General features: G+C 46.7%; 1 protein-coding gene across 2 annotated transcripts; it reads left to right on the top strand.

Moving 5' to 3' along the window:
* The first annotated feature begins 1216 nt into the window (after positions 1–1216).
* Positions 1217–8429, top strand: LOC123168402 (uncharacterized). Of its 2 annotated transcripts, XM_044586273.1 has the most exons (9): positions 1219–1707; positions 2446–2583; positions 3917–3985; positions 4060–4131; positions 4386–4468; positions 4545–4676; positions 7413–7623; positions 7862–7993; positions 8204–8429. In XM_044586273.1, exons 1-8 carry the CDS (start codon positions 1276–1278, stop codon positions 7904–7906), a joined length of 1182 nt encoding a protein of 393 aa, XP_044442208.1. In that variant the 5' UTR covers positions 1219–1275; the 3' UTR covers positions 7907–7993; positions 8204–8429. The 2 variants fall into 2 exon arrangements, with proteins under 2 accessions (XP_044442209.1, XP_044442208.1); XM_044586274.1 differs by lacking the exon at positions 2446–2583 and having other exon boundaries at positions 1217–1707.
* Positions 8430–12073: the final 3644 nt, after the last annotated feature.

Here is a 12073-nt window from a genome sequence, read left to right as displayed (position 1 = left end):
CCCATTTCAAGACCGGCAGCCAAACTAGATGTGCAGCTCACATAAGGCGAGGTGCAATCAAACTCAAAGATTGGTTCAGGGGCTACTGATGGTGTCCCGGCTAGGGAGGCCTCTCACCATGTCAACTCCCGACCTAGTGGGCTAGGCTGAGGACCCCCTTTGTCGGTTTTGCCTTGGCCACTTTTAAGCGGCCCATGGCGATCTACAAGGAAAGTCAAGAAGCATTGTCGTTCATGACAAGGACTCCTTATCCATGGAGGACTCTCCTCCACCAACGTATCCAATTAGGACTCTTGTAATCCTAGGCCTCCGGTATCCTATATAAAGCAATGCTATGCTAGTCGATAGAACATCTTACATTAGACACAAGAATCTCAGGGTAGAACTTCTTTACTTTGTAATCAATCCAACGCAATAAACACAAGCAGGACGTATGGTATTATCTCCTTGACAAGCCCGAACCTGGGTAAAACGTCGTGTCCTTGTTACCATCATGGTCACACGGTTAGCTTGGAATCCCTACCCCGAGATCTGCCAGATTTAGCTCCGTCAGAGTGGGTTTCTCGGCCGTCGTGCCTATTTAAAGTCGACAGACGGACGGATGGGCATCCCTTTTGAATGCGGTGGATATCCGTCCAGTTACGTTGCTCCGACATTGAGCATGCGCGGAGACAGGGACACGATGCGGTGATGCTCTCGGCCGGCGCGCCGCTTCAATGCCGCTTTAGTGAGAGGTCGTGTTCGCTCTGAGCCGGCATGAATGCGGTGCGAGCGAGAGCACTAGAAAGGTTTTCAGATGGGTCCGGAGTGTTCGAGACGTATGTGGCAGCCGTCCGGACGCCTACAAAGCTTCCTAGTTTTTCTCCGATTTACAGGTAAACGGACATCTGGCCGTTTTGCACATCGATGAGCTACCGTGTTGAATGGGAAATTCCGTTCGGGCCGCTCAGTCCGGACGGTTTAGGAGTCAGTGGGGTGACCAATTATCATTTCTAGTTGTCCTCACATGCCAAACAAAGGAATGAGATTCAAAATCAATCTCCCATGACTAATTCCTAGGCAAACTTTCATCCCTAAACTCCCATTCCCTCTCTCTATGGTGTCAAACACGCTGTAGCTTTCAGAAATTTGATTGATACTTCTGGGAGGAGAAATAATCCCGTGGCCCAAATTTTAACACGGCGCGTAAAAACAAACCATCGAGAAAAACAGAGTGCAAAACGGAAAACCAAAGCGTGGAGAGAGGAACTCCCAACACAGTTCCAAACGGCACCAATGGCCACACGCCTCTCCTCCCGCCTCCTCATCCATTTACCGGCGCCCACCGCCGCCGCCGTCCCCACCACTTCTCCCAGGCTACGGAAAACCGCCGCAGCACTCACCGCGTCCTACCGGAGGCACAGGCCACGCCTCGCCGTCTTGGCAGGGGCGGCGCCGAGCGGCGGCGCGGTCGCCCCGGCGGCACCGGCCGGAGAGAACAGGGGCGCCGGGCTGACGCCGGCCGAGGCGCAGCGGCTGGAGGAGTTCCTGAAGGCCGACCTGCCGCACCTGTTCGACGACGTGGGCATCGACCGCTCCGCGTACGACGACCGCGTCCGCTTCCGCGACCCCATCACCCGCTACGACGACATCGACGGCTACCTCGCCAACATCCGCCTCCTCAAGGTCATCTTCCGGCCCGACTTCTACCTGCACGACGTCAAGCAGGTCAGCGTCTCTTCCGGCTCGACCGATGCTCACAGTTTGCAGCGAGAATGCGCGTGTGCATTGCAAATCCGTGACAGTCTCTGTGAACTAGTGGTTGGGGCGCCACCCTGCGCCGCTTGAGAGGAAGCTATGCATATGTTACGGCTTTATTACATTCATAGAAAGAAGATAAAAGAGTCCTGTCCTTCGTGTAAAAAAACATCTCAGAAAAAAATCCTCACCTTCATCTAAAAAAAGAAAAAGAAACTACCACTGCAGCCTACCAGCGAGCGCAGCTTTGCATAAACCTCCATTTAAAAAATACCAGATGTCCTCACCTCCATCTAAAAAGAAAAAAAATACATTTAAAAGATAATCCTCACCTTCATCTAAATTTTTTTCAAAAGATTTCTCACCGCGGCGAACCAGCTTGCGCCACGTGGCATAGCTGGTTGGTCGCCCTTCACGTGACGCTTAGAGCATGGTTATATACACATGTCTTGTCATCAAGAGTTAGCAATATTAATTAATCATATAATAGCATTGGCTATAAGCCCACAACTTTTTTTTCATTTTCTCCCTATCTCTTTCTTCTCATTAAATGCTTTTACCTCGGAGCAGGCATAGAGCCTGGCTCTTGCATGAGAGCCCGCTCCTTTCTTTTTTCTTATATCTCTCCTCCACATAGGCAAAAGTGCCATGTAAGCGGGCTTACAGCCCACTATTGTACTTGCTCTTAATGGGTTTAATTTGGTTTAGACAGGGCCGTATGAGATTACCACGAGGTGGACCATGGTCATGAAGTTCTCTCTCCTGCCGTGGAAGCCGGAGCTGGTCTTCACCGGGTTGTCGATCATGGGCGTCAACCCACAGAATCTCAAGTTCTGCAGCCATGTGGTTAGCACTCATTCTGGCTTTCACCACACCTTGGAACGTATGTTTTCATTTGAATGCGCAATGGATTCTCCTGCGAGGGAATATATCAGTATTGTGGTCGTTGTGGATATACTTAGTTCTATGAAGTCTAGTTTGGACTTGCAGTCATAGGTCTCGAGCACTGGCGGAGCTAGGGAAGAAGTTTAGGGGGGCAAATGCTAAATTTATCCTTATCTAAACCCTCAAAAAAAGTTTCCTTCACACTTTTTGCTAAGGCTGGGGGGGGGGGGGGGGGGGGCACTGCCCCCCAGGAGCACACATAGCTCCGTAAATTCAAGGCCTTCAAGATGAAGTAAATATTTTAAGTATGCTTAATTAGAAGTTCGAGTTAACACGGTAACATCAATATCATTAGCTAGTGCATTTGTGTGACCAGCAGATCCAACTGAAGCAGACAATGGATTGTTTGACCAAGTTCATCTCTGAGAAACTGTCAGCCAATTTTCCACTTATCAGTCTTCGTATATAGTTCAACGCTTCAGGTTCAACCTGACTGCCTGGGACAAAGCTCTGGACTTAACTCTCCATACTTGATCTTGCTGCCCTCTGCATTGTCATTTGTTATGATATGTCATAGCATTCTTTTTTACTTTTACTTTTTTTCTTTTGGTCTAGTGCTTTTCTATGAACCTAAAATCTGAGATACGGCGCTTTCTGAGCCTGCTGCACTATTTCGAAACTGCAGTGGTATGTAAGTAGAACAGAGTGTTGTACATGTTCTGCGGTTCTTCCTAGTACTCTTGTACCATCTACAATATGTGCCTGAGAAAAACTAGTACTGTCATACTTCCACAATCAAGCAATCAATTGGATCCCCCTCGTAGGTTTCCAAACGGACATGGAATAGGAAAAACATAGGGTCTCTGGATGTCATGGCATGTTGAATAAAATAACAATTGGAAGCACATGAACATGCAACAGAAGTTATTTGGCTGCACTACAGGAAAGACACACGGACCGTTTTTCAAGGATTAAGTGCTTGCCATAGTGCTAACAGAAACAATCAAACAAAGGAAAATTTCTATGATTTCACCTTTGGAATTGCATGCCAAGTACTCCATAGGAAAAATTCCTATGGTTACCACCCATACAAGTCAAACAAGCCCTATAGGAAAAATTCCTAAGGAATAGGATTCTCTAAAATTCATATTATATTCGTTTTTTCTCAAATATGCACCTAAGTGCGCATTATTTTGTATTAGAAATATTGAATGCTCCATTCATTTGAATCAAGAGATGTTTACCCAACTCATCATTAAATGTTATTCTACTTATCTGATATGCTCAAGTGCAGGATATTTGGGATTCAATACAGAACAATGAATACTTCTCCTTTGAAGGATTGGTGGAAGTTTTCAAGCAGGTAATTTTCCATCAGTATATTTCCTTTTTATATGCCGATCAAGTATTTGAAGTTGAGCTATTGATTTTACACAGCTACGATACTACAAGACCCCAGATATAGAAACACCAAGTTACCTCGTTCTGAAAAAGGCTGCAAATTATGAGGTATTATTTCGTTGTGTATACTTTATGAAGAACCCAGTTCATTGCAGATTTGGAGTAGCAACACTGCTATGGCATCATAATCCATCATTCATATTAAGTCACGGCATTGACAAGTTTCCCAGTTATATTATGCGACTTATGTTCATTATCAATCTTGCCAATATGATCTCATGTAGTAGGACACAGCTAATTTGTAATATTGCATCTTAACAGATTTTGTTGAGGTAAACTATGAGTATGAATATCTTTTGCAGGTCAGGAAGTATCCACCATTTGCAGTAGCCGAAGCGAAAGGAGAAAAACTAACAGGATCATCAGGTTTTAATAATGTTACTGGGTGAGTTATTTTTTTAATCATTACTATATATATTTAACACCATGTGTCGTAATGCTGAAAGGGCCTGTATCTGTAGGTATATATTTGGCAAGAATGCTTCATCCGAAAAGATTGCAATGACTACACCTGTCTTCACTCAGGCTTCTGATGACAAACTCTCAGATGTATCCATACAGATAGCTCTGCCAATGAACAAAGACTTGAACAGGTATCTTGTGCAATGCGTGATTTGAACTACTGACAAGCTGAACATCAGCTCATAGATAAAGGAAATACTCTCTCGCAAAAAAAAAGGAAATACTCCCTCCGTTTCTAAATATAAGTCCTTTTAGAGATTTCAACATAGACTATGTTATGGCCGGTTTATCTAGGCCCACCGGGCAATCTTAGCCCACAAGTTATCTTAGGTTAATTCTTATGCAAGTTATCTTAGGTTAATTCTTATGCAAGTTATCTAGGTTATAAATATAGGCTGTAAGACTCTTTTTGGAAGGAAGCAATATGCCCGGCTCCCAGAGGAGCCGGAACCCTAGCCGCCTCTAACCCTAGCCGCCGCCATCGTCCTCCTACGCGCCGGCGCCCAGCCGGCGCACCCGCTCATCGTCTCGCCTCACTCCATCCTTCCCCTACAACCTACGGAGCAGGTCCGGTAGGATCCCTGGTTCTACCAATTTGGTAATCAGAGACTTGGTTGTGATCATGTCGTCATCAACACCCACGCCGCCGCTGCCCATCATCACCACCGCCCCGATGACCACTGCCGGGTCCCCAACGCCGTCGGCCCCGATCACCTCCGCGCCGCCGGCCCCCGTCACTTCCGCGCCGCCGACAACCTCTGTCTTCACGCCGGAGGAGATGACCAGCACCCTGCGGGACCTCGTGACGGCCGTCCAGGGCATCTCCCTGTACTTGGCCGGCCCGCACACCACCCCGCCGGCTGCGCTCCCCACCTACAGCCACCCGGCGACGCACTGGCCGATCCAGAACGCGTCGGGCCCGAGCGGGACGCCCCTGCTGCCGTTCCAGGCGGGATACACCGGCGGGCCCCCGCCGCTGCTGCATCTGCCCTGGTACTCGGTACCCGCGGCGATCGCCGGGGCCCATCCATCGCTCCAGCCGCCGCCCGCCCCCAGCGCCGTCATGGCCGCAGTGGCCCGCGCCGGTTCTCGCGGCTCCACCCGCGCCTTCCGCGCCCGCCCCAGCGCCGTAGTGGCCGCACTGGCCCGCGCCGGCCCCACCCGCGCCACCCGCGCCGGTCCAGCTCCCACCGCCGCCGCCCAGCTCCAGACTGGGCCAGTCCACACCGGGAGGCCTTCCGATCCAGCAGGTCCGGTTTTCGCCGTCCCCGTCCCCGATCCTGGCCTGGCTAACCGGGACGTCGCCACCGCCAGTTTACACAGAGGCCGGGGACCCACCGGTACCCACGCTGCAGTCTGGGGCCTCGTCCGGCTCCGCGGGGGCCTACGACGGCCTCCCCACCGTTGACCGGGCGCCGTCGTCATCGCTGCTCCGCACCGCCGAGCCGGTCGGCCATGGCGCGCCGACCTAGACGCCGCCACGGTTCGCCAAGATCGACTTCGCCACCTATGACGGCACGGAGGACCCCCTCAACTGGCTCAACCAGTGCGACCAGTTCTTTCGCGGGCAGCGCACCCTCGCATTGGAGCGTACCTGGCTCGCCTCGTACCACCTCCGCGGCGCGGCACAGACCTGGTATTATGCCCTCGAGCAGGACGAGGGCGCCATGCCCCCTTGGGAGCACTTCCGCGAGCTCTGCCTCCTTCGCTTTGGGCCTCCGGTTCGCGGGAGCCGCCTGGCGGAGCTCGGCCGCCTTCCCTTCACCTCCACGGTGCAGGACTACGCCGACCGTTTCCAGGCCCTGGCATGCCATGCGTCGGGTGTGACGGCGCAGCAGCGGGCCGACCTCTTTGTCGGTGGACTTCCGGATCACATCCGCGTGGACGTGGAGCTTCGGGGACCCCAGGATCTCCAGTCGGCCATGTACTACGCCCGCGCGTTCGAGCGCCGCGCGGTGGCCATCCAGCAGGAATCACCGTCCCGGACCGCTGGGTCGCTACCCGGGCCGGATTCCGCGCAGGGTCGGCCTGCGCAGGCTTCTGCGGCACCCCTCGCCGCGACCGCGGCACACCCGTTCCGCCGGCTCACCTCAGCCGAGCTACTCGAGCGTCGCCGCCAAGGGTTGTGCTTCAACTGCGACGAGCCCTACACACCCGGCCATGCCTGCCCGCGACTCTTCTACCTGGAGGTTGCAGACTACATTCCGGAGGACGCCGTTGCCGCCGACCTGGCCGCCCCAGCTGTCGAGAAGGTGTTTGACGCTGGTTGATCGCCTCGAGGAGTTCCGCAAGCGCTTCCCCACCTTACAGCTCGAGGACGAGCTGTTTGTGCAGGCGGGGAGAAGTGTTATGGCCGGTTTAGCTAGGCCCACCGGCCAATCTTAGCCCACAAGTTATCTTAGGTTAATTCTTATGCAAGTTATCTTAGGTTAATTCTTATGCAAGTTATCTAGGTTATAAATATAGGCTGTAAGACTCTTTTTGGAAGGAAGCAATAAGAATATTATTATCCCTATTGCCCGGCTCCCAGAGGAGCCGGAACCCTAGCCGCCTCTAACCCTAGCCGCCGCCGCCATCCTCCTCCTACGCGACGGCGCCCAGCCGCCGGCGCGCCCGCTCATCGTCTCGCCTCACTCCATCCTTCCCCTACAACCTACGGAGCAGGTCCGGTAGGATCTCTGGTTCTACCAGACTACATATGGATGTATATAGACATATTTTAGAGTGTAGATTCACTCATTTTGCTCCGTATGTAATCTCTATTGGAATCTCTAAAAGGACTTATATTAGAAACGGAGGGAGTAGTATATTCTGCAGTAGTTTCTATGGTTTTACTTCTGCTGCCAATAATAGTCTTGTTCAATCAGTTTACCAGCTCCAAATACAGAAGCGGTTACCTTGCGAAAGGTTGAAGGAGGCATTGCTGCAGTGAAAATATTCAGTGGGCGACCAGAAGAGGAAATTGTGGCCAAGAAAGAGAAGGAGCTACGCTCCCAGCTACTCAAAGATGGGTTGAAGCCTCAACAAGGCTGTATGCTTGCACGTTACAATGATCCTAGCACAAAGGACTTTGTGAAGGTGTGTTTCCTTCTGCTCTGTACCTTTTTAGTTAAGCTGAGGCTGAGGTTTGAAACTTTGCACTATCAATTAGGAGATCAAGTGTAGCAAATTGCATACTTTATCCATCTTTCCTAAATGCTGACCTTTCCGAGAAGATGCCACGATCTTCTGAGTTGTACTTTCAATCATGACTGAAACACTTCTTTTCTTTCTTAACCTCATTACTGAAACTCTGTTTGATTTTCATGATCCAAAGAGGAACGAGGTGCTTATATGGCTAAATGATTTCACACTGGAGTAGTAGTCTTCACTCTTCACTGTACATTGCACAGTATATTTCTGCAACAACAGACACTGTATGTTGGAGCTTACAGAGCATCATAGAAAGGTAATTTTGTTCTTCACAAACCATTAACTGAATACTATTGCCTTAAGTTACACTTTAGTTCATTGAAACTGATTATACTTACATGTACAAGCACAAGTAATATAAAATATTAAAATTTATATTCCTGAACAAATATTTAAATGTATACCGCATTTTTCTTGTTTCTCTTTCTCACTTAGCTTTTGCCGTTTTGTTTGGATGCCATTGCAGGAGAGATTACGAGCAGATGCAATCTATGTATAGAAGATGTAAATTCCAAAAGGTAAAATAGGCCAGATACTAAAAATGTAGGTCATATGATTCTCTTTGTAAGCCAAACCAGAATTGAGTTTTAGGATAATATGTAAGAAGCTCTTTTCTTATACATCTGCGCTACTATTTTCTTCTCGGGCTTTCACAACTGGGGTATTGAGTTGGCTGTTGTATTCTGGGTCCACCAGTCTGTTATGGGCCAAAATTCTCCCAAGATAACCTGAACCCAAAACCAAATGCAGTCTCAAGTCTAACCAGAATATAGCACTTGCTTCATTCAACTCAGGTGATTAATTGTACTAGCAACGCACAGTTGGAAAGTATGCACAACAAACGGTTCCTTTTTTAGGTAAAATACAGGCACAATTCCCTTGTTTCAGCTCTGACTGATCACCAAACTCATTGTCGAAACCTGATCAATCAATGATTGGTCCATGCAAGTCCACAAGTGCATTTAGATCCAGTCTGTGCTCAACAGATGCAAGAGGCGCCCAATTAAGGTCGGTTGGTCCGTGTCTCCGTTAACCTGTCCTGGCATGCATTCTATTAGTAATGGTTGGTCAGGCCTAACGATGTCTCTAGAACCAGTCATGATTCATTCCATTCAAACTTGCTGGTGAACCAAAGGGTTTCAGAAAACCTGAGGGGTATGGCTGGACGGATGTGGGGTTTAAGAGAACCTTGATCATGCTTCAGTTTGATACTTAAAGCTATACATATAGTGAAGCTAGAGACCACCACTGGATAGTGGAGTACAGCCAAGTCATAACCAATCTTATATCTTGGATGGAAAATATGAGCGGACAACATGGTCCACATTAATTGGTGAGTACCATAAAAAGAGCTCTATTATAAACTATTAAGAGGAAGGGTATACCTGAATAATCATATAGCCTACTTCATATGCTTCTCCAAACAAATGTGGTGTGGAAAAAAGGAGTTTCTAGAAGATGTGATAAATGGGAGTAAGATGGAAAGGGAATCTAAAAATAACTTTTTCATTATCGATATAGTTTTTCATTTTATTCTTAAAAAATAATTGAACAAAATGAGAGGAAGAAAACAACCTTATACTATGTGATAACTAACATCTTGGTATAGTCACAGGTCGCATACTTGGTGAAATGGGCTAGTGTTACAAATTCACCATGGGACATTTTTTTTTTGCGGGGTTCCATGGGAGAATTTCAATCCTCCAAATATAGTAGATTTAGCATATCATGTGTTCCATAGCCAGGCAAATTTTCTAATACCATGAACAAGATTTGCGATAACCAGTGTGAATCTTTTGGCGGTTGTATCTTGCAAATAAGATCAATACTGACATTGCAGTTTTGTATAGTCATATATAACATACCCTCTCGTCTATGCATATACATTTAGAATTGCTCTAAATTCCACACCTGACTTTTGCGCATTCGCAGCATATCACCCATTTTTGCATTCCAATTGTTCAATCATTTTTGTCCTCCTTTTGAAGAAATGTGGGAAACAAGTGTTTCTTTTCTAGGATACACTTCACCTTACTAAATGATACATACATCCTTGATAATAGTGCAATCTGTTTTGCCCTTTTTTGAAGAGATATGTGAAAAAGTATTAAACGTGTGGCACTTCTAAAATAAATAAAAACTACTCCCTCTGTAAAGAAATATAAGAGCGTTTAGATCACTAAAGTAGTGATCTGAACAAATGGTCAAGGCTAGATATGCAAAGTTCTAGAAATAAACAAAAACATTTCTTTAGGGAGTAGTATGCAAGATATGCAAAGTTCTAGAAATGAACAACAAAAATATTTAAATTACACACATGTTGCACATTTTGAATAAATAAATGATCAAGGCTGCCTTACATCATCAAATCATCTGATTGCAGTTCACTCCATGACTCGTGCTATGCCAATGGGCTACTTCACATCACGTAATCTATATGTGAAAAAAAAACTTGTAAAAGAAGCCAGAAGTACAACATGGAAATCTTCCACGAAAGTGTTTGGAACTTGCATTTGTTCATTGCTTGATTAGTCAAATGTTACACCTGAAAATGCTAGAGTGTACGGATCAGATTGTTTGATTCTTTTAGTCATAACTAAGATTTCAGTTCAAGCTAGTAGTACATAATTAATTTGTTTCTCACAAGTCAAGAGCAGGAAAAGGAGAGCAATCCACTTCACAGTGTCTAGTACACAAGAAAGCTAGGTGGAATGGTACTTCACAATGCCAAGTACACAAGAAAGCTAAGGTGGCAACAGGTGTTCTTTTCATAATATTGCAGTCATTGGTATTGCAGTCCTTTTTTTCCCTTCTTTTTGAAGAGATATGAAAAAAAATGTTAATGTGTGATGCTTCTAGGAGAAAACTAGTATGCAAGATACGCAAAATTCTCGAAAAAAACAACAAAAGGTTTTAATTACACTCATGCCGCACGTTGTTGAATAATGAAATGGTCAAGGTTGCCTTACATCATCAGATCATCTGATTGTAGTTAACTCAACGACTCGTGGTATGGCGTAATCTATATATGAAATGACATGAAAACTTGCAATAGAAGCCAGAAGCACAGCATGGGAATGGGAGTCTTCTATGGAAGTGTGTGGAACTTCCCTTCATTCTTTGCTTGATTAGTCAATGGTTCAGTTGATAATGTTATGCGTATAGATCAGGTTCTCTGATTAGTTTAGTCCTAACTGCGATTTCAGTTCAAGCCACTACCTAATTAGATTAGTGTATCCCAAGTCAATAGTCGGAAGAAGAGGCCAATCCACTAATAATGTCAGGTACACAAGAAAGCTAAGGTGGCAGATGTACGTCGGTTGCGTGATGGCAATTATGAGTTTATATGACTTCAAGTCTGAGACAACCTGGTTAGCGTGTACAGTTTTGTGTCAAAAGAAATATTTCTGTTGGATGTTTAAATTTCTTTTTTTCCGGTAAAGAGAGATTTTACTGGCCCTTAACAACACATCTATGTGCTACGACCATAAGGAGTTCACGTTCGATCTCTGCATAACAAGATGCACAAAGATCATACCAAACACTCAAAGTTTGAGAATTAAACATAGTTCGACAAAAACAAAGACAACTCAAGGAGACAGAGGATTGATCCAAATAATAAACTACCATCCATGCAGGGAAAATACCTCCTTGGCCCCGATCCACCTTGTCATATTTACTCTAGTAGGAACCAAGGGGCTGTTTGGCAATCCTCCCGCTCCGTGAAATCTCGGGATCTATGGAGCACCTCCATCCCCACTCCGCGATTTTGAACTGCTGCTCCACCAGCTCTGGGAGTGGAGTCGAACTTTGGCAAATTCACCCCCCCCCCTAAATGTTTGTGGACGTGCCGGGACGCGGCCCTCGGCAGTGCTGGACGGCCCCTCGAAAGTCCTGCCGGACAACCACACTCATCATATCAAAACCTTCAAATCCATGTAAATCCAAGCACGTCCATCATATAAGACAAATTCATCATAATTCAACAATGCAACAAAGCAAAATAAATCACAATTCAATAATTCGGACATGCCAAAATGAAATTCAACGTCCAGGCCACAGCTGGCCAACGTGATAAATCATTCGCGGGCCGCCATCTGTGCCGCGTCCGCTGCAATAGTCGCTCTCACCCCCTCATACTCCCTCCGCAGGTTGATCTCCTTCCTCCCCTCAATCCATTTTTTGCCTTCCGGATCCAAGAGGCAAAAAATGGACGCGGCACGACCCATTTTATTTTGGCTTTTGATTTTTATCTTTCATATCTTTTGAACCAAAAGTCTAAATTAAATTCCGTTTGCATATTTGTGTTTCTGATGATGAGCAAATGAGATCCATT

Source organism: Triticum aestivum, chromosome 7D (assembly GCF_018294505.1).
Source record: "Triticum aestivum cultivar Chinese Spring chromosome 7D, IWGSC CS RefSeq v2.1, whole genome shotgun sequence".
NCBI lineage: Eukaryota > Viridiplantae > Streptophyta > Magnoliopsida > Poales > Poaceae > Triticum > Triticum aestivum.
The sequence above is the reverse complement of the archived record's forward strand: the minus strand, read 5'-3'. Positions and strand labels throughout refer to the sequence as shown.

Coding starts and splice junctions, on each gene's coding strand:
- LOC123168402 (XM_044586273.1), top strand. CDS start 1,276: ATGGCCACACGCCTCTCCTCCCGCCTCCTCATCCATTTACCGGCGCCC. Junction 3,986..4,059: donor TGGTGGAAGTTTTCAAGCAG/GTAATTTTCCAT, acceptor GATTTTACACAG/CTACGATACTACAAGACCCC. Junction 4,132..4,385: donor AAAAGGCTGCAAATTATGAG/GTATTATTTCGT, acceptor TATCTTTTGCAG/GTCAGGAAGTATCCACCATT.